This window comes from Lagopus muta, chromosome 2, assembly GCF_023343835.1.
Source record: "Lagopus muta isolate bLagMut1 chromosome 2, bLagMut1 primary, whole genome shotgun sequence".
NCBI classification, from domain to species: Eukaryota; Metazoa; Chordata; class Aves; order Galliformes; family Phasianidae; genus Lagopus; species Lagopus muta.
In genome coordinates this window covers 3545069-3567127 of record NC_064434.1, presented here as the reverse complement: position 1 = coordinate 3567127, position 22059 = coordinate 3545069, and the positions used below count along the sequence as shown (strand labels likewise).

The 22059-nt window shown below is 49.8% G+C and overlaps 1 protein-coding gene and 1 long non-coding RNA gene across 7 annotated transcripts; both read left to right on the top strand.

The window, feature by feature from the left end:
• Positions 1 to 4483: 4483 nt before the first annotated feature.
• On the top strand, positions 4484 to 21485 carry LOC125689082 (gallinacin-6-like). Its single transcript, XM_048935885.1, has 4 exons — positions 4484 to 4547; positions 5213 to 5308; positions 6000 to 6126; positions 21371 to 21485. Exons 2-4 carry the CDS (start codon positions 5251 to 5253, stop codon positions 21384 to 21386), a joined length of 201 nt encoding a protein of 66 aa, XP_048791842.1. The 5' UTR covers positions 4484 to 4547; positions 5213 to 5250; the 3' UTR covers positions 21387 to 21485.
• Positions 9413 to 21107, top strand: LOC125689083 (uncharacterized). Of its 6 annotated transcripts, none has more exons than XR_007375023.1 (3): positions 9413 to 9493; positions 20208 to 20303; positions 20996 to 21107. It is a non-coding gene; the product is annotated as an uncharacterized LOC125689083 (long non-coding RNA). The 6 variants fall into 6 exon arrangements; XR_007375025.1 differs by having other exon boundaries at positions 9449 to 9523; XR_007375026.1 differs by lacking the exon at positions 9413 to 9493 and adding an exon at positions 14493 to 14533.
• Positions 21486 to 22059: the final 574 nt, after the last annotated feature.

The following is a 22059-nucleotide window of genomic DNA, read 5'->3' as shown; positions in this document are numbered from 1 at the left end:
GCCATTGCTAACTGATGTAATAAGATGTAATAAATGTCCATATTCCTGTCTGTATGTGAGTTTGGATTTTTTTATCATGTCACACTACCCCTGGGTGAGATGGGAGCCAGGACTTCCAGCAAAAACACAAACCAAGGCAATTCCTTGCAGGTATCAGGAGCAGACACAAGTCTTCTGGAGAACACTTATTAAAATGTGTAGAGATACGTGGTCTACAAAATATGAAAACTTCAGTTGTGCATTCAGCCTCTCCTGGAGATTCTGTCTTTCAGTGTTAATTCTATTACTGTTAATTCTAAGCAGAAAACAAAAATGCAAGCATCTGATCTGAAGGCCAAAGCAAGAATCTGCTCTGCATCTTCTCATGGGCATGCAGTGTGATTTTGCTAAAAACTATTTTATTTTAGAAAAGAAAAGGAACATTAGTCTTCACTGGGTGGTTCAGTGACCACTGTCAGAGTCTCTTCAGGTCAATTTGCAAAGATTTGCAGAGGTGCCACTTTTCTTTCCTCTTCTATTCAGCCTTTGGTGCATGCATGTGTGCATGTTAAACCCCTATTTTCAGCCCCACATTCCAGGTTTTGTAGCAGGATGATGAATCTCTTCCATCACCAAAAGAGCTGCTCAGCTGGTCTGAGGTCATGGCAAACATTAGTTGTACTGCAAGAGGGAATCACAGAAGCACCAAAATTGTAAAAAGCCTCCAAGATCATCCAGTCCAACCATCCACATACCACCAATGTCAGCCCACTGAACCACATCCCTTAGCAAAACATGGAAATGTTTCTTGAACACCCCCAGGGATGCTGCCTCCATCACCACCCTTCCAGCATCCAGCCGCTTTCCAGAAAGAAAGAAGGGGAAATAAACTTTCAGACTGTGCTCTTATAACCATGAATGAATAAATACTTAATCATGAAATGCCTGGAAGCTTCTGTACCCGAAGCTTCCTCCACTTCTTGAAGTCTCTGATACAAAGATAGAGAATCTCTTTATACGAATCTACTGCTTAGTCTGTTTTGTTCTGTTCTGTTTTTTAATACCTCTCCTATTACTACCGAGCACAGTTTAAACGAGAACTTCCAAAACCAAGATGAGCTGCAAACATCACACAGCAAGATGAAACTGAAAATTACGTATCAGAAACAGTGGAAGCAGAGCACACATTTTCATGGATTTTTTCTGTTGGATTTCTCCCCCCATAATTTTGCATTGCAATAAACATACTGGTGAACCTTTGAAATCTGTAGGAAACCCTCTGGGTGTACTGGCTGAGGTATACAACAAACCCATTCCCCATCAGACAGCTGATCATTGAACAACCGTAGCTCACCACAGTCCGGCAGCACGGCACTGCTTGCTGGCAGCGCCCAAAGGCTCTGGTATGGAGGTGGAAGCAGTGGTCCTTGGAGCAGATCCCTCCTGCCTGCTCACACTGTGCCTCGTTGTTAGGTACACGCATGAAACCTGTGCAGAGATGGTGACTTTTCATTTTCCTTCCCAAAGAAGACCAAGTACATGCAAGGGTTGTAGTGTGGCAGCAGTATTCCAGTATTCTGCACCATTACATTACATTCTCTCAGTTTCCAGTGCAAGAAGGCCAGCAGTCACACCCTGTGTGCCAAACTACTACAGCAGTAGCCAAGATGGAAGCCCTTTCCATTTCTATTTTACTGTGTTTGTACTCACAGGATTCCCTTGGTGTTTCCTTAGGCTTTATGGAGCTCTTACCTAAAGAACTTTGGAGCACAGTAAGGAGAATGGCCAAGAAAAGGTAAAGGATCTTCATGTCCCAGTTCAGAGTCACAAAACACAGCAGCCACTAGGGGGGAAATAATGCCACAGAAAATAATCCTGCGTTTATTCTGCATGGACTATTGACCCAAGCATCATGTATGATGCAAATTTGCAAATTGAAGCTATCATTTATGCAGGAGAGTAAATTTTCTAGAAACTGTCCATTGAAATATCACTTTTTAAGGGAAGCACATTTCATATGATCAAGAAAATGTGATCAGGTGAAAACACATTTACTTGATCATATGAAATGTGCTTTTTGTCTATAAAATTCAAAAGAATGGGGAGACAGTGCTCTTCTCTCCATCACATGCAAAAACAGCCTGTATCAGCTGCGCTGAGGACTCCTACATTTGAATCTGATGGACTTCCTATATTTTATTTATATTTTTAAATTATAACAAAAGTAAAATAAAAATGTATCAATATCCTTCAAACTGTACCCAGTTCTTATAATTTAAGCATTTTTCTCCTAGGTCTCTTTTATAACTAATAGGCAAAACTTCCATGAGCACAAAATCAACAGCTCTTCCATTTAGAATTTTATCTTTTTTTTTTTCCTTTTTTTCCTTCTTTTTCTTGTGAGCAGCTGCAGAGGATGTGATTGCATGATCTGGCACACTGTTTGTGGCATGCTGATGAAAGATTAAAATGCCCATCCTATTTAACTCTTACCTATTTTGTTTCAGGCATATGTAGATGGTGACATAAACCAAGATAAGGAATGCTCAAAAGCTTGAATTATTCAAGAAATATTAATTTTTTGTTGTTTATAAAGTGATATAAAGTCCCTAATAATATTTCTAATAAAAGCTAAGGGATCCTCTTTCCCTTCTCACCGCAGCACGTCTATGACAAATAGCAAACAGCTATAAAGCATCTCGCGCCATCAGTTCACTGTGCAGACTCCAATTACATTTTGCAGATAAAATGATTATAAACATCCAGAGTCACCATTACTGAGTGCAGTGATCGAACGCCAAGCAGTACATGTTTTCTTGTTTGTAAGATTTTAATTAAGCCGCAGAAGTAGAAGTCTTGGAATGATGGATTTTATTTCAAATGATAGCTGTGACTTACCACTGATGATGGGCAGTCCTCAGCAAACTTCTCACCACGAGGTTCCTTCACCTTCTCTTTGCCATCCGTGTCCTCTCTGCAAATGACAGGAAGGGAGGACAGACCTTTGGTAACATTACTCAACTCTTGTCCCCATGGCACGTCCACAGTTAGCAAGAACAGCATGAAATCCAGCTGGGAAAACGTCCTGGCCTTGGCCTGTCCCATGGAAACGTGCCCAGACCCAGCTTGGCCAATCCCTGCCCGGAAATCACAACTCCTGCCCAGTATTTTCAATCAATTTTCTGCAATGGAACAGCACACTCACACGCAGGGACCCCCAGAGCACCATTCAGGGAGGATGGAAGGCATCTGAGCTGCCTTTGTCTTCAGCCCATCCAAGTAATTATGAAGCTGAAAGTCATCCATGTGAGTCCTGCAGAGGGGAACGACCAGTTCGAGTCCTGCTCCTCATCCAAAGGCAGCAACATTGCATTTTCTATTTCCTACTTGTTTAAGTCCCTAGTAATCACTAAAAATACTCTCTCTGTCCACATTTCTACCAGCCTATGACAACTGATGTTTCCATTTATTCACTTTTATACAACTTGAAGCTTGTATCATAGCCAAGGTTGTTCTCAAGGGCAAATATGGTACTCCAGGCCATCTTAAAAGTTTTAGGTTTCTCCATCCACCTTTGGTCTCTGGGGGTTTTAATCAGGTTTACTCAAATGGACCAATACTTGCAGGGGCTGGAGAAGGACTTCTTATAAAGGCATGTAGTGACAGAATGAGGGAAAATGACTTTAAACTGAAAGAGAGTAGATTTAGACTAGATATCAGGAAGAAATTATTTCATGTGAGCGTGGTGAGACACCGAACAGGTTGCCCTGTGAGGCTTGGGATGCCCCTCCATGGAAGCACTCAAGGCCAGGCTGGATGGGGCTGTGAGCAACATGCACTAGAGGGAGGTGCCCGTGACTATGGCAGGGGTTGGAAGTAGGTGATCTTAAAGGTCCCTTCCAACACAAACCATTCTATGATTCTGTGACAACCTGGGAAATAAATGGGAGGTTGGCAGGTGTGCAGTTTATCCAGGTTGCAAGGGTCTGGGCAACATGGGAAGGACCAAATGAATGCTAATATCAGAAAGGGCACTGAAACAACAGAAAAAAAAATAATCAGGAGTAACCCTAAGAGAAAAATGAGATGAAAATGTATTGTCTTCGAAAATTTTGCATGAAAGATTGCATGTGTCTGTTATTATTTCACACACTGCTATGCACAAAATTAACGACAGCAAATTAAGTAACTGAAAGGCAAGCAATGCTCTAAGCATCAGCAGTGCCCTAAGCAGCAGTCTGTGCCTGTTTGCAGGTATTTCACATAGCCCTGTGGCCTAACGTCTGTCGCAGGAAGCGGAATGCTCTGAGAGGGATTGCACCAAGACCTGGGGATTTGTGGTCAAAGCTGTCCAAAGTGCAGCCTCATTGGAAGGCAGCAAATTGCAGCACCAATTGGGAAGCAAAAGTCCTCTTTCATTGGCCAGTGGCTGCTCTGCCAGAGCCCTCAATCTTCACATAAAGAGGAGTGTTTGGGGCTGGGGAACCTGCCGGAGAAGAGAGACAGAAGGCGGCGGTGCTCCTCCTCCTCCTCACTGGGTAATCCCTCCTGTGGCTGCTTCTGGACAGGTGCCCTCTGCTCCTTGCCTTTATCCACTTCTTTGCTTTCATTCTGATTCAGTCCATGGGCACTGGGAGACACAGAGCTCTTTGCAGCCTGGAACTGCCCAGCTGCCTACAGACGCTGCCATCTGCACAGCACTCAGTGCTCCAACCTGCCTTGCTTCCTCCAGAGCTGACCAGAATTCCAATTCCCTTATGGTTGAGGTCAGGCTTTCACCGCTGCTCAAGAGACAGTGGTGTCCTTCTCCAACTTGGAGAACAGTGACACTTGTCTTGGTCTCTGGATGCCACGGCAGGCTGAAGGTGAATGGTTCAGCAGCAGGTGATGCTTTTAAAGTAACACATGCTGTGCCATACGGAAGCAGAACTAAAATTCTCAATGGAAGGAGGCCGATACTCAACAACTCAGTCAAAGACAGGATTTTGGTGCAATAGGGGAGGAAAGGGACTGTGAGAGCTTCTAGTCTCAGAAGTCTTGCAAACTCAAAGAAGAGGAGATGGTAGGCGTGCTTGCCTCAAGATACATCAGTGGTTTGAACACCTGAAACCTTATTGGTGTTCACTGTACTGCATAAGATTTTGGTGGGGTCCATTCGGGGCACACTATAAGCTGTTGCTCATCTCTCAGCCAGCAGAAAAGCATTCCATGTCCTTTTGTGTTGTTGTGTCAGTTCCTTGCAGATCAGGATTTTGCATCCCGGCCGTGGCCATGAGGATCCTTTACCTGCTGCTGGCTGTGCTCTTTGTGGTGCTGCAGGCCGTTGCAGGTGAGATGTGACTTGGACAGGCTGGACAGTGAGCTGCCAGGAAGCCCGTGCAATTCAGCAAGGGGAAGTGCCGAGTCCTGCAGCTGGGGAGGAACAACCCCAGCACCAGGAAGTGCTGCGGGCAGCCGGCTGGAAGCGGCTTGCTCTGCAGGAAAGGAGCTGGGGGTCCTGGTGGGCCCCAAGTGGGGCATGAGTGAGCAATGAGCCCTCAGTGCTAAGAGAGCTAGCGGTAATCTTGGCTGCAGTGGGCAAAGCCTCAGCAGCAAACAGCAGAGCTGATCCTTTCCTTGTATTCAAGTGTGGAGAGCCCAGCACAGGGCCTCCAAGGTGCAGCAGGGCCTGCAGCAGCGGTGCTGGGTAAAGAGGCTGTGAGAGCTGGGGCTGCTCGGTCCAGAGCAGGGGCGGCTCAGGGGTCCGGCACGACCATGAATCGTACAGGAGGTGCAAGGGGATGGGGCTGTGCTCCATGGAGCCCGGGGCAGTGCAGGGACACAGGACACAGCCTGGAGCCCAGGAGCTGCCATCAGCAGCAGCGCTGTGCTGGGCAGAGCGGGAGCCCTGGGCCAGGGAGCAGAGAGCAGTGGGGGTCCTTGTGATCTGATTAGGGGAGAGGAACTGGAGAGTACAGAGAATGTGCATCCACTTCTGCTCACTTGCTCTGTCAATTCCTTTTTTTTTTCCCACTGTGCAGGTGAGCCCTCCTTTTCCAGCCCCATGCATGCTTGTAGACATCGAAGGGGAGTCTGCATTCCTGGGCGATGTCGGCAGCCATATTACCGGGTTGGATCATGTGGTGCCATTAGCTCTTGCTGTGTAAGGTACGTGGAAGTGCAAGGCATCCCCAAGCAATGGCTGACAGCTGAGAGGCACAGCTGATGACCCCACCGTGTGTCACTTCTCCAGTGACAGCCCTGCTGGAACAGAGGGTTCCCAGCGGTTGTTCATGTCCCATGGCAGCCTCCATTGTGGAGCCATGAAATACAGCAGACAGACCCTGACCCAAATGAATTACACCACAGGATACCTGCTGGTGGGTAAGGAAGGGCTCTCTATTGTTATCATGCAGGGGAAGGTGGACCTGATGATTCCCTGGCTTCTCCTGGGAAATCCTTCCTGCATCTACCAAATGGCATCTCTGCACTCCAGCCCCATCACACCTGCTGGCACCACATCTCCTGCAAAAAGAATAAAACAAAAAGAAAAAGAAAAAAAAGCATTCAATACTTCCCTTGCTTTGAAGCAGATATCAGCACTGTGAAATCATAAATATTTCTTCCTTGCTTCAATAAAATGTCTACACTGGCATTTCCGTGGTAGAACCTTGGCTGTGTTTGTTGGGGAAGAAGGGGATTTTTCCTTGATGTCCGTGCACCACAGGCAGCAACATAGAGGTGACTTGTGGAGATGAACATTCTGCAGAAATGCAGGCTGAGGCTTTATGACTCTGTATTACTGCCTGACGGGAGGTTGCTGCAGGGAGGTGTCCCGAAGGGACGTGGTTTAGCGGTGGCCTTGGCCGTGTTAGGTGAGCAATCATCTTCATCAGCAAACTTCTCACCACGAGGTTCCTTCACTTTCTCCTTGCCATCCTCTTCTCCCCGTGTCCTCTCTGCAAATGACAGGAAGGAAGGAGTGACCTTTGGTGACATTACTCAACACTTGTCCTCAGGGCGCGTCCACAATTAGCAGGAGCAGCATGAAATCCAACTGGGGAAATGTCCGGCTGTCAATGCAGTCATTGGGCACTTCTGCCTCATTCCAGCACTGCCAGGGCAATAAATATCCCCGATGGGTCTCATAGAATCAGGGACCAGGTAACGACATCCTTTTGCTCCGGTGGTACAGTTGACAAAGCAGAGCAAAAGGGATGGCATCCAGAGGGAACTGGACAGGCTACTGAGGAGGGCCCATGCCAGCCTCAGGAAGTTCAGCAGCACCAAGTGAAAAGTCCTGCACCTGGGCTGGGGCAATCCCGAGCACGGATACAGGCTGGGCAGGGAATGACTTGAGAGCAGCCCTGAGGAGAAGGGTTTGGGAGTGCTGATTGATGAAGGATTCAACATGAGACAGCCATGTGTGCGTGCAGACCAGAAGGCCAACTGTACCCTGGGTTGCATCAAGAGAAGTGTGAGCAGCAGGGCGAGGGAGGTGATTCTGCCCCTCTACTCTGCTCTGTGAGACCCCAAATAGAGTATGGTATCGTTTTGTGAGGCCCACAACACCAGAAGGACAGGGAACCGTATTGGAGCAGGTCCAGAGGAGGGCCACAGAGATGATCAGAGGGCTGGAGCACCTCTCCTATGGAACAGGATGAGAGAGCTGGGGATCTTCAGCCTGGAGAAGAAAAGAATCCAAGGGGCCTCACGGGGGCATTCCAGTACCTGCAGGGGGACTACAGGATTGCTGGGGAGGGACTTCTTATAAAGGCATGTAGTGACAGGATGAGGGAAAATGACTTTAAACTGAAAGAGAGTAGATTTAGACTGGATATCTATGATTCTGTAGCAAGCTGGGACATCAATGGGAGGTTGGCAGGTGTGCAACTTATCCTCTGGGTCTGCACAACCCGTGAAGGACCAAGTGAATGCTGATATCAGAAAGGGCACTGAAACAGAAAAAAAATAATCAGGGAAAAAAATAATCAGGAGTCCCCCTAAGAGGAAAAAAAGATAAAAATGTATTTTCTTCTAAAATTTTGCATGAAAGATTGCATGTGTCCATGTTATTATTTCATACACTGCTAAGCACTGAATTAACGACAGTATAATTAAGAAGCTGAAAGGCAAGCAATCACAGAAGCACAGAAGCACAGAATTGTAGGGGTTGGAAGGGACCTCCAGAGATCATCGAGTCCAACCCCCCTGCCAAAGCAGGTTCCCTACAGCAGGTCGCACAGGTCGGCATCCAGGCAGGTCTTGAACATCTGCAGAGAAGGAGACTCCACCACCTCCCTGGGCAGCCTGTTCCAGTGCTCCGTCACCTCACTGTAAAGAAGTTCTTGCGCACATTGGTGCGGAACTTCCTGTGCTGCAGTTTCTGGCTGTTTGCCCTGTTCTGTCTCTACACACTGCTGACCAGAGTCCGGCCTCGTCACTCTGCCCCGCACACCTTAGGCACTTACAGACCTGCATCAGGTCCCCTCTCAGTCTTCTCTTCTCAAGGCTGAACAGACCCAGTTCACTCAGCCTTTAGCCAGAATGCAGCTGTTATCAGGTCACTATGAAGTTCTATGTGGTTGTAATGGAACTGTTCACGGGTCACTATGGAGCTCTATGGGGTCACAGTGGAGCTCTTATGGGGTCACTATGGAGCTCTATGGCATAATATTACTGTGATGGGGTCACAAAGGAGCTCTGATGGGGTCGTAATGGAACTGTTAAGGGATCACTACAAAACTCTATTGGGCCATAATAGAACTGTTATGGGGTCACTATGGTGGAGTTCTATGGAGTTACTTTGGAGCTCTGATGGGATCATAATGGAAATCTTATAGGATCACCATGGAGCTGCATTGTGGTCGTAATGTTACTGTTATGGAGTCACTCTGGAGCACTATGGGGTCACTGCGGAGCTCCATGCTGTCTTTATGGAACTATTGTGAGGTCCCAAAGAAGCTCTATGCGGTGACAAGGGAACTGATAAGGGGTCACTATGAAGCTCTATGGGGTCTCTATGGACCTCAGTGGGGTCATGATGGAGCTGTTATGGGGTCACTATCAAGCACTACGGAGTCATACTCATTCTTCTCTTGACATGGAGAAAAGACAACACGAAGGATGGCAGTAAAGGCCAAAGCATTATGCAGGCCAATGATGGCCAAGATGCTGTTACAGCCCTGAGAGTGAAACTTCATCCTGAAGGCAGAAGTAGGACCTGAGCAGCAGTCTGTGCCTGTTTGCAGGTATTTCACATAGCCCTGTGGCCTAACGTCTCTCGCAGGAAGCAGAATGCTCTGAGAGGGATTGCACCAAGACCTAGGGATTTGTGGTCAAAGCTGTCCAAAGTGCAGCCTCATTGGAAGGCAGCAAATTGCAGCACCAATTGGGAAGCAAAAGTCCTCTTTCATTGGCCAGTGGCTGCTCTGCCAGAGCCCTCAATCTTCACATAAAGAGGAGTGTTTGGGGCTGGGGAACCTGCCGGAGAAGAGAGACAGAAGGCGGCGGTGCTCCTCCTCCTCCTCACTGGGTAATCCCTCCTGTGGCTGCTTCTGGACAGGTGCCCTCTGCTCCTTGCCTTTATCCACTTCTTTGCTTTCATTCCCATTCAGGCCATGGGCACTGGGAGACCCAGAGCTCTTTGCAGCCTGGAACTGCCCAGCTGCCTACAGACGCTGCCATCTGCACAGCACTCAGTGCTCCAACCTGCCTTGCTTCCTCCAGAGCTGACCAGAATTCCAATTCCCTTATGGTTGAGGTCAGGCTTTCACTGCTGCTCAAGAGACAATGGTGTCCTTCTCCAACTTGGAGAACAGTGACACTTGTCTTGGTCTCTGGATGCCACGGCAGGCTGAAGGTGAATGGTTCAGCAGCAGGTGATGCTTTTAAAGTAACACATGCTGTGCCATACGGAAGCAGAACTAAAATTCTCAATGGAAGGAGGCTGATACTCAAAAACTCAGTCAAACACAGGATTTTGGTGCAATAGGGGAGGAAAGGGACTGTGAGAGCTTCTAGTCTCAGAAGTCTTGCAAACTCAAAGAAGAGGAGATGGTAGGCGTGCTTGCCTCAAGATACATCAGTGGTTTGAACACCTGAAACTTTATTTGTGCTCACTGTACTGTATAAGATTTTGGTGGGGGCCATTCGGGGCACACTATAAGCTGTTGCTCATCTCTCAGCCAGCAGAAAAGCATTCCATGTCCTTTTGTGTTGTTGTGTCAGTTCCTTGCAGATCAGGATTTCACATCCCGGCCGTGGCCATGAGGATCCTTTACCTGCTGCTGGCTGTGCTCTTTGTGGTGCTGCAGGGCGTTGCAGGTGAGATGTGACTTGGACAGGCTGGACAGTGAGCTGCCAGGAAGCCCGTGCAATTCAGCAAGGGGAAGTGCCGAGTCCTGCAGCTGGGGAGGAACAACCCCAGCACCAGGAAGTGCTGCGGGCAGCCGGCTGGAAGCGGCTCTGCTCTGCAGGAAAGGAGCTGGGGGTCCTGGTGGGCCCCAAGTGGGGCATGAGTGAGCAATGAGCCCTCAGTGCTAAGAGAGCTAGCGGTAATCTTGGCTGCAGTGGGCAAAGCCTCAGCAGCAAACAGCAGAGCTGATCCTTTCCTTGTATTCAAGCGTGGAGAGCCCAGCACAGGGCCTCCAAGGTGCAGCAGGGCCTGCAGCAGCGGTGCTGGGTAAAGAGGCTGTGAGAGCTGGGGCTGCTCGGTCCAGAGCAGGGGCGGCTCAGGGGTCCGGCACGACCATGAATCGTACAGGAGGTGCAAGGGGATGGGGCTGTGCTCCATGGAGCCCGGGGCAGTGCAGGGACACAGGACACAGCCTGGAGCCCAGGAGCTGCCATCAGCAGCAGCGCTGTGCTGGGCAGAGCGGGAGCCCTGGGCCAGGGCGCAGAGAGCAGTGGGGGTCCTTGTGATCTGATTAGGGGAGAGGAACTGGAGAGCACAGAGAATGTGCATCCACTTCTGCTCACTTGCTCTGTCAATTCCTTTTTTTTTCCCACTGTGCAGGTGAGCCCTCCTTTTCCAGCCCCATGCATGCTTGCAGATTTCTAAGGGGAGTCTGCATTCCTGGGCAATGTCGGCGGCCATATTACCGGGTTGGATCATGTGGTGCAATTAGATCTTGCTGTATAAGGTACGTGGAAGTGCAAGGCATCCCCAAGCAATGGCTGACAGCTGAGAGGCACAGCTGATGACCCCACCGTGTGTCAACTTCTCCAGTGACAGCCCTGCTGGAACAGAGGGTTCCCAGCGGTTGTTCATGTCCCATGGCAGCCTCCATTGTAGTGCCATGAAATACAGCAGACAGACCCTGACCCAAATGAATTACACCACAGGATACCTGCTGGTGGGTAAGGAAGGGCTCTCTATTGTTATCATGCAGGGGAAGGTGGACCTGATGATTCCCTGGCTTCTCCTGGGAAATCCTTCCTGCATCTACCAAATGGCATCTCTGCACTCCAGCCCCATCACACCTGCTGGCACCACATCTCCTGCCAAAAGAATAAAAGAAAAAGAAAAAGAAAAAAAAGGCATTCACTACTTCCCTTGCTTTGAAGCAGATATCAGCACTGTGAAATCGTAAATATTTCTTCCTTGCTTCAATAAAATGTCTGCTCTGGCATTTCCGTGGTAGAACCTTGGCTGTGTTTGTTGGGGAAGAGGGGGATTTTTCCTTGATGTCCGTGCACCACAGGCAGCAACATAGAGGTGACTTGTGGAGATGAACATTCTGCAGAAATGCAGGCTGAGGCTTTATGACTCTGTATTACTGCCTGACGGGAGGTTGCTGCAGGGAGGTGTCCCGAAGGGACGTGGTTTAGCGGTGGCCTTGGCCGTGTTAGGTGAGCAATCATCTTCATCAGCAAACTTCTCACCACGAGGTTCCTTCACCTTCTCCTTGCCATCCTCTTCTCCCCGTGTCCTCCCTGCAAATGACAGGAAGGAAGGAGTGACCTTTGGTGACATTACTCAACACTTGTCCTCAGGGCGCGTCCACAATTAGCAGGAGCAGCATGAAATCCAACTGGGGAAATGTCCGGCTGTCAATGCAGTCATTGGGCACTTCTGCCTCATTCCAGCACTGCCAGGGCAATAAATATCCCCGATGGGTCTCATAGAATCAGGGACCAGGTAACGACATCCTTTTGCTCCGGTGGTACAGTTGACAAAGCAGAGCAAAAGGGATGGCATCCAGAGGGAACTGGACAGGCTACTGAGGAGGGCCCATGCCAGCCTCAGGAAGTTCAGCAGCACCAAGTGAAAAGTCCTGCACCTGGGTTGGGGCAATCCCGAGCACGGATACAGGCTGGGCAGGGAATGACTTGAGAGCAGCCCTGAGGAGAAGGGTTTGGGAGCGCCGACTGATGAAGGATTCAACATGAGACAGCCATGTGTGCGTGCAGACCAGAAGGCCAACTGTACCCTGGGTTGCATCAAGAGAAGTGTGAGCAGCAGGGCGAGGGAGGTGATTCTGCCCCTCTACTCTGCTCTGTGAGACCCCAAATAGAGTATGGTATCGTGTTGTGAGGCCCAAAACACCAGAAGGACAGGGAACCGTATTGGAGCACGTCCAGAGGAGGGCCACAGAGATGATCAGAGGGCTGGAGCACCTCTCCTATGGAACAGGATGAGAGAGCTGGGGATCTTCAGCCTGGAGAAGAAAAGAATCCAAGGGGCCTCACGGGGGCATTCCAGTACCTGCAGGGGGACTACAGGATTGCTGGGGAGGGACTTCTTATAAAGGCATGTAGTGACAGGATGAGGGAAAATGACTTTAAACTGAAAGAGAGTAGATTTAGACTGGATATCTATGATTCTGTAGCAAGCTGGGACATCAATGGGAGGTTGGCAGGTGTGCAGCTTATCCTCTGGGTCTGCACAACCCGTGAAGGACCAAGTGAATGCTGATATCAGAAAGGGCACTGAAACAGAAAAAAAATAATCAGGGAAAAAAATAATCAGGAGTCCCCCTAAGAGGAAAAAGAGATGAAAATGTATTTTCTTCTAAAATTTTGCATGAAAGATTGCATGTGTCCATGTTATTATTTCATACACTGCTAAGCACTGAATTAACGACAGTATAATTAAGAAGCTGAAAGGCAAGCAATCACAGAAGCACAGAAGCACAGAATTGTAGGGGTTGGAAGGGACCTCCAGAGATCATCGAGTCCAACCGCCCTGCCAAAGCAGGTTCCCTACAGCAGGTCGCACAGGTCGGCATCCAGGCAGGTCTTGAACATCTGCAGAGAAGGAGACTCCACCACCTCCCTGGGCAGCCTGTGCCAGTGCTCCATCACCTCACTGTAAAGAAGTTCTTGCGCACATTGGTGCAGAACTTCCTGTGCTGCAGTTTCTGGCCGTTTCCCCTTGTCCTGTCTCTACACACTGCTGATCAGAGTCCGGCCTCGTCACTCTGCAACGCACACCTTAGGCACTTACAGACCTGCATCAGGTCCCCTCTCAGTCTTCTGTTCTCAAGGCTGAACAGACCCAGTTCACTCAGCCTTTAGCCAGAAAGCAGCTGTTATCAGGTCACTATGAAGTTCTATGGGGTTGTAATGGAACTGTTCACGGGTCACTATGGAGCTCTATGGGGTCAGAGTGGAGCTCTTATGGGGTCACTATGGAGCTCTATGGCATAATATTACTGTGATGGGGTCACTAAGGAGCTCTCATGGGGTCACTATGAAGCTCTAAGGCGTCATAATATTACATTGATGGGGTCACTAAGGAGCTCTGATGGGGTCGTAATGGAACTGTTAAGGGATCACTACAAAACTCTATTGGGCCATAATAGAACTGTTATGGGGTCACTATGGTGGAGTTCTATGGAGTCACTTTGGAGCTCTGATGGGATCATAATGGAAATCTTATAGGATCACCATGGAGCTGCATTGTGGTCGTAATGTTACTGTTATGGAGTCACTCTGGAGCACTATGGGGTCACTGCGGAGCTCCATGCTGTCTTTATGGAACTATTGTGAGGTCCCAAAGAAGCTCTATGCGGTGACAAGGGAACTGATAAGGGGTCACTATGAAGCTCTATGGGGTCTCTATGGACCTCAGTGGGGTCATGATGGAGCTGTTATGGGGTCACTATAAAGCACTACGGAGTCATACTCATTCTTCTCTTGACATGGAGAAAAGACAACACGAAGGATGGCAGTAAAGGCCAAAGCATTATGCAGGCCAATGATGGCCAAGATGCTGTTACAGCCCTGAGAGTGAAACTTCATCCTGAAGGCAGAAGTAGGACCTGAGCAGCAGTCTGTGCCTGTTTGCAGGTATTTCACATAGCCCTGTGGCCTAACGTCTCTCGCAGGAGGCGGAATGCTCTGAGAGGGGTTGCACCAAGACCTGGGGATTTGTGGTCAAAGCTGTCCAAAGTGCAGCCTCATTGGAAGGCAGCAAATTGCAGCACCAATTGGGAAGCAAAAGTCCTCTTTCATTGGCCAGTGGCTGCTCTGCCAGAGCCCTCAATCTTCACATAAAGAGGAGTGTTTGGGGCTGGGGAACCTGCCGGAGAAGAGAGACAGAAGGCGGCGGTGCTCCTCCTCCTCCTCAGTGGGTAATCCCTCCTGTGGCTGCTTCTGGACAGGTGCCCTCTGCTCCTTGCCTTTATCCACTTCTTTGCTTTCATTCCAATTCAGTCCATGGGCACTGGGACACACAGAGCTCTTTGCAGCCTGGAACTGCCCAGCTGCCTACAGAGGCTGCCATCTGCACAGCACTCAGTGCTCCAACCTGCCTTGCTTCCTCCAGAGCTGACCAGAATTCCAATTCCCTTATGGTTGAGGTCAGGCTTTCACTGCTGCTCAAGAGACAGTGGTGTCCTTCTCCAACTTGGAGAACAGTGACACTTGTCTTGGTCTCTGGATGCCACGGCAGGCTGAAGGTGAATGGTTCAGCAGCAGGTGATGCTTTTAAAGTAACACATGCTGTGCCATACGGAAGCAGAACTAAAATTCTCAATGGAAGGAGGCCGATACTCAAAAACTCAGTCAAAGACAGGATTTTGGTGCAATAGGGGAGGAAAGGGACTGTGAGAGCTTCTAGTCTCAGAAGTCTTGTAAACTCAAAGAAGAGGAGATGGTAGGCGTGCTTGCCTCAAGATACATCAGTGGTTTGAACACCTGAAACTTTATTTGTGCTCACTGTACTGTATAAGATTTTGGTGGGGGCCATTCGGGGCACACTATAAGCTGTTGCTCATCTCTCAGCCAGCAGAAAAGCATTCCATGTCCTTTTGTGTTGTTGTGTCAGTTCCTTGCAGATCAGGATTTCACATCCCGGCCGTGGCCATGAGGATCCTTTACCTGCTGCTGGCTGTGCTCTTTGTGGTGCTGCAGGGCATTGCAGGTGAGATGTGACTTGGACAGGCTGGACAGTGAGCTGCCAGGAAGCCCGTGCAATTCAGCAAGGGGAAGTGCCGAGTCCTGCAGCTGGGGAGGAACAACCCCAGCACCAGGAAGTGCTGCAGGCAGCCGGCTGGAAGCGGCTCTGCTCTGCAGGAAAGGAGCTGGGGGTCCTGGTGGGCCCCAAGTGGGGCATGAGTGAGCAATGAGCCCTCAGTGCTAAGAGAGCTAGCGGTAATCTTGGCTGCAGTGGGCAAAGCCTCAGCAGCAAACAGCAGAGCTGATCCTTTCCTTGTATTCAAGTGTGGAGAGCCCAGCACAGGGCCTCCAAGGTGCAGCAGGGCCTGCAGCAGCGGTGCTGGGTAAAGAGGCTGTGAGAGCTGGGGCTGCTCGGTCCAGAGCAGGGGCGGCTCAGGGGTCCGGCACGACCATGAATCGTACAGGAGGTGCAAGGGGATGGGGCTGTGCTCCATGGAGCCCGGGGCAGTGCAGGGACACAGGACACAGCCTGGAGCCCAGGAGCTGCCATCAGCAGCAGCGCTGTGCTGGGCAGAGCGGGAGCCCTGGGCCAGGGCGCAGAGAGCAGTGGGGGTCCTTGTGATCTGATTAGGGGAGAGGAACTGGAGAGCACAGAGAATGTGCATCCACTTCTGCTCACTTGCTCTGTCAATTCCTTTTTTTTTCCCACTGTGCAGGTGAGCCCTCCTTTTCCAGCCCCATGCATGCTTGCAGATTTCTAAGGGGAGTCTGCATTCCTGGGCAATGTCGGCGACCATATTACCGGGTTGGATCATGTGGTGCAATTAGATCTTGCTGTATAAGGTACGTGGAAGTGCAAGGCATCCCCAAGCAATGGCTGACAGCTGAGAGGCACAGCTGATGACCCCACCGTGAGTCACTTCTCCAGTGACAGCCCTGCTGGAACAGAGGGTTCCCAGCGGTTGTTCATGTCCCATGGCAGCCTCCATTGTAGTGCCATGAAATACAGCAGACAGACCCTGACCCAAATGAATTACACCACAGGATACCTGCTGGTGGGTAAGGAAGGGCTCTCTATTGTTATCATGCAGGGGAAGGTGGACCTGATGATTCCCTGGCTTCTCCTGGGAAATCCTTCCTGCATCTACCAAATGGCATCTCTGCACTCCAGCCCCATCACACCTGCTGGCACCACATCTCCTGCCAAAAGAATAAAAGAAAAAGAAAAAGAAAAAAAAGGCATTCACTACTTCCCTTGCTTTGAAGCAGATATCAGCACTGTGAAATCGTAAATATTTCTTCCTTGCTTCAATAAAATGTCTGCTCTGGCATTTCCGTGGTAGAACCTTGGCTGTGTTTGTTGGGGAAGAAGGGGATTTTTCCTTGATGTCCGTGCACCACAGGCAGCAACATAGAGGTGACTTGTGGAGATGAACATTCTGCAGAAATGCAGGCTGAGGCTTTATGACTCTGTATTACTGCCTGACGGGAGGTTGCTGCAGGGAGGTGTCCCGAAGGGACGTGGTTTAGCGGTGGCCTTGGCCGTGTTAGGTGAGCAATCATCTTCATCAGCAAACTTCTCACCACGAGGTTCCTTCACCTTCTCCTTGCCATCCTCTTCTCCCCGTGTCCTCCCTGCAAATGACAGGAAGGAAGGAGTGACCTTTGGTGACATTACTCAACACTTGTCCTCAGGGCGCGTCCACAATTAGCAGGAGCAGCATGAAATCCAACTGGGGAAATGTCCGGCTGTCAATGCAGTCATTGGGCACTTCTGCCTCATTCCAGCACTGCCAGGGCAATAAATATCCCCAATGGGTCTCATAGAATCAGGGACCAGGTAACGACATCCTTTTGCTCCGGTGGTACAGTTGACAAAGCAGAGCAAAAGGGATGGCATCCAGAGGGAACTGGACAGGATACTGAGGAGGGCCCATGCCAGCCTCAGGAAGTTCAGCAGCACCAAGTGAAAAGTCCTGCACCTGGGTTGGGGCAATCCCGAGCACAGATACAGGCTGGGCAGGGAATGACTTGAGAGCAGCCCTGAGGAGAAGGGTTTGGGAGCGCCGACTGATGAAGGATTCAACATGAGACAGCCATGTGTGCGTGCAGACCAGAAGGCCAACTGTACCCTGGGTTGCATCAAGAGAAGTGTGAGCAGCAGGGCGAGGGAGGTGATTCTGCCCCTCTACTCTGCTCTGTGAGACCCCAAATAGAGTATGGTATCGAGTTGTGAGGCCCACAACACCAGAAAGACAGGGAACCGTATTGGAGCAGGTGCAGAGGAGGGCCACAGAGATGATCAGAGGGCTGGAGCACCTCTCCTATGGAACAGGATGAGAGAGCTGGGGATCTTCAGCCTGGAGAAGAGAAGAATCCAAGGGGCCTCACGGGGGCATTCCAGTACCTGCAGGGGGACTACAGGAATGCTGGGGAGGGACTTCTTATAAAGCCATGTAGTGACAGGATGAGGGAAAATGACTTTAAACTGAAAGAGAGTAGATTTAGACTGGATATCTATGATTCTGTAGCAAGCTGGGACATCAATGGGAGGTTGGCAGGTGTGCAACTTATCCTCTGGGTCTGCACAACCCGTAAAGGACCAAGTGAATGCTGATATCAGAAAGGGCACTGAAACAGAAAAAAAATAATCAGGGAAAAAAATAATCAGGAGTCCCCCTATGAGGAAAAAGATGAAAATGTATTTTCTTCTAAAATTTTGCATGAAAGATTGCATGTGTCCATGTTATTATTTCATACACTGCTAAGCACTGAATTAACGACAGTATAATTAAGAAGCTGAAAGGCAAGCAATCACAGAAGCACAGAAGCACAGAATTGTAGGGGTTGGAAGGGACCTTCAGAGATCATCGAGTTCAACCCCCTGCCAAAGCAGGTTCCCTACAGCAGGTCGCACAGGTCGGCATCCAGGCAGGTCTTGAACATCTGCAGAGAAGGAGACTCCACCACCTCCCTGGGCAGCCTGTGCCAGTGCTCCATCACCTCACTGTAAAGAAGTTCTTGCGCACATTGGTGCAGAACTTCCTGTGCTGCAGTTTCTGGCCGTTTCCCCTTGTCCTGTCTCTACACACTGCTGATCAGAGTCCGGCCTCGTCACTCTGCAACGCACACCTTAGGCACTTACAGACCTGCATCAGGTCCCCTCTCAGTCTTCTGTTCTCAAGGCTGAACAGACCCAGTTCACTCAGCCTTTAGCCAGAATGCAGCTGTTATCAGGTCACTATGAAGTTCTATGTGGTTGTAATGGAACTGTTCACGGGTCACTATGGAGCTCTATGGGGTCACAGTGGAGCTCTTATGGGGTCACTATGGAGCTCTATGGCATAATATTACTGTGATGGGGTCACTAAGGAGCTCTGATGGGGTCGTAATGGAACTGTTAAGGGATCACTACAAAACTCTATTGGGCCATAATAGAACTGTTATGGGGTCACTATGGTGGAGTTCTATGGGGTCACTTTGGAGCTCTGATGGGATCATAATGGAAATCTTATAGGATCACCATGGAGCTGCATTGTGGTCGTAATGTTAATGTTATGGGGTCATTCTGGAGCACTATGGGGTCACTGCGGATCTCCATGCTGTCTTTATGGAACTGTTCCAAAATCCCAAAGAAGCTCTATGCGGTGACAAGGGAACTGATAAGGGGTCACTATGAAGCTCTATGGGGTCTCTATGGACCTCAGTGGGGTCATGATGGAGCTGTTATGGGGTCATTATAAAGCACTATGGAGTCATACTCATTCTTCTCTTGACATGGAGAAAAGACAACACGAAGGATGGCAGTAAAGTCCAAAGCATTATGCAGGCCAATGATGGCCAAGATGCTGTTGCAGCCCCGAGAGTAAAACTTCATCCTGAAGGCAGAAGTAGGACCTGAGCAGCAGATTCTGCCTGTTTGCAGGTATTTCACATAGCCCTGTGGCCTAACGTCTCTCGCAGGAGGCGGAATGCTCTGAGAGGGATTGCACCAAGACCTGGGGATTTGTGGTCAAAGCTGTCCAAAGTGCAGCCTCATTGGAAGGCAGCAAATTGCAGCACCAATTGGGAAGCAAAAGTCCTCTTTCATTGGCCAGTGGCTGCTCTGCCAGAGCCCTCAATCTTCACATAAAGAGGAGTGTTTGGGGCTGGGGAACCTGCCGGAGAAGAGAGACAGAAGGCGGCGGTGCTCCTCCTCCTCCTCACTGGGTAATCCCTCCTGTGGCTGCTTCTGGACAGGTGCCCTCTGCTCCTTGCCTTTATCCACTTCTTTGCTTTCATTCCCATTCAGTCCATGGGCACTGGGAGACACAGAGCTCTTTGCAGCCTGGAACTGCCCAGCTGCCTACAGAGGCTGCCATCTGCACAGCACTCAGTGCTCCAACCTGCCTTGCTTCCTCCAGAGCTGACCAGAATTCCAATTCCCTTATGGTTGAGGTCAGGCTTTCACTGCTGCTCAAGAGACAGTGGTGTCCTTCTCCAACTTGGAGAACAGTGACACTTGTCTTGGTCTCTGGATGCCACGGCAGGCTGAAGGTGAATGGTTCAGCACTTGGTGATGCTTTTAAAGTAACACATGCTGTGCCATACGGAAGCAGGACTAAAATTCTCAATGGAAGGAGGCCGATACTCAAAAACTCAGTCAAAGACCGGATTTTGGTGCAATAGGGGAGGAAAGGAACTGTGAGAGCTTCTAGTCTCAGAAGTCTTGCAAACTGAAAGAAGAGGAGATGGTAGGCGTGCTTGCCTCAAGATACATCAGTGGTTTGAACACCTGAAACTTTATTGGTGTTCACCGTACTGTATAAGATTTTGGTGGGGGCCATTCGGGGCACACTATAAGCTGTTGCTCATCTCTCAGTCAGCAGAAAAGCAATCCATGTCCTTTTGTGTTGTTGTGTCAGTTCCTTGCAGATCAGGATTTTGCATCCCGGCCGTGGCCATGAGGATGCTTTACCTGCTGCTGGCTGTGCTCTTTGTGGTGCTGCAGGGCGTTGCAGGTGAGATGTGACTTGGACAGGCTGGACAGTGAGCTGCCAGGAAGCCCGTGCAATTCAGCAAGGGGAAGTGCCGAGTCCTGCAGCTGGGGAGGAACAACCCCAGCACCAGGAAGTGCTGCAGGCAGCCGGCTGGAAGCGGCTTGCTCTGCAGGAAAGGAGCTGGGGGTCCTGGTGGGCCCCAAGTGGGGCATGAGTGAGCAATGAGCCCTCATTGAGCTAAGAGAGCTAGCGGTAATCTTGGCTGCAGTGGGCAAAGCCTCAGCAGCAAACAGCAGAGCTGATCCTTTCCTTGTATTCAAGTGTGGAGAGCCCAGCACAGGGCCTCCAAGGTGCAGCAGGGCCTGCAGCAGCGCTGCTGGGTAAAGAGGCTGTGAGAGCTGGGGCTGCTCGGTCCAGAGCAGGGGCGGCTCAGGGGTCCGGCACGACCATGAATCGTACAGGAGGTGCAAGGGGATGGGGCTGTGCTCCATGGAGCCCGGGGCAGTGCAGGGACACAGGACACAGCCTGGAGCCCAGGAGCTGCCATCAGCAGCAGCGCTGTGCTGGGCAGAGCGGGAGCCCTGGGCCAGGGAGCAGAGAGCAGTGGGGGTCCTTGTGATCTGATAAGGGGAGAGGAACTGGAGAGTACAGAGAATGTGCATCCACTTCTGCTCACTTGCTCTGTCAATTCCTTTTTTTTTCCCACTGTGCAGGTGAGCCCTCCTTTTCCAGCCCCATGCATGCTTGCAGATTTCTAAGGGGAGTCTGCATTCCTGGGCAATGTCGGCGACCATATTACCGGGTTGGATCATGTGGTGCAATTAGATCTTGCTGTATAAGGTACGTGGAAGTGCAAGGCATCCCCAAGCAATGGCTGACAGCTGAGAGGCACAGCTGATGACCCCACCGTGTGTCACTTCTCCAGTGACAGCCCTGCTGGAACAGAGGGTTCCCAGCGGTTGTTCATGTCCCATGGCAGCCTCCATTGTGGTGCCATGAAATACAGCAGATAGACCCTGACCCAAATGAATTACACCACAGGATACCTGCTGGTGGGTAAGGAAAGGCTCTCTATTGTTATCATGCAGGGGCAGGTGGACCTGATGATTCCCTGGCTTCTCCTGGGAAATCCTTCCTGCATCTACCAAATGCCATCTCTGCACTCCAGCCCCATCACACCTGCTGGCACCACATCTCCTGCAAAAAGAATAAAAGAAAAAGAAAAAGAAAAAAAAGCATTCAATACTTCCCTAGCTTTGAAGCAGATATCAGCACTGTGAAATCATAAATGCAACTCCTTGCTTCAATAAAATGTCTACTCTGGCATTTCCATGGTAGAACCTTGGCTGTGTTTGTTGGGGAAGAAGGGGATTTTCCCTTGGGTCGCCTTGCTCCTCAAGCAGAGGTGCTGGTTCTTCAATCTCCCCACTCATGCCCTGACACACTCCATGAATACAGGGAGATTATTTTCCCCCTGTTCCACAATGGCTTCCTTCTAGTGATACTCGTGCAGTGATCATGGTACCTTTGTCAGAGATGAAACCCTGTTTCTCTCCATGATGGGTGAAAGTGTCAAACAAGAATACATTCTGCTAGTTCCTAGGCTGATTTTTGAAGGTATTTTCATATTATATATTTTTCTAATAAGATGTCAGAATGATTCCATATTTTCTGTCTCTTTTTCCCCATCATCACTACCTAGCAGTATAGAAAATGCTGAAGGTGACTCCATCTCCTTCCTTCAGCTTCCCTAGAAGCATTCAAGGCATTTCACTGT

Excerpts from the sequence above, each read along its gene's own strand:
- LOC125689082 (XM_048935885.1), top strand. The coding sequence starts at position 5,251 with ATGAGGATCCTTTACCTGCTGCTGGCTGTGCTCTTTGTGGTGCTGCAG. Across the intron at positions 5,309-5,999 it reads GGTGCTGCAGGCCGTTGCAG|GTGAGCCCTCCTTTTCCAGC; the intron begins GTGAGATGTGAC and ends CCCACTGTGCAG.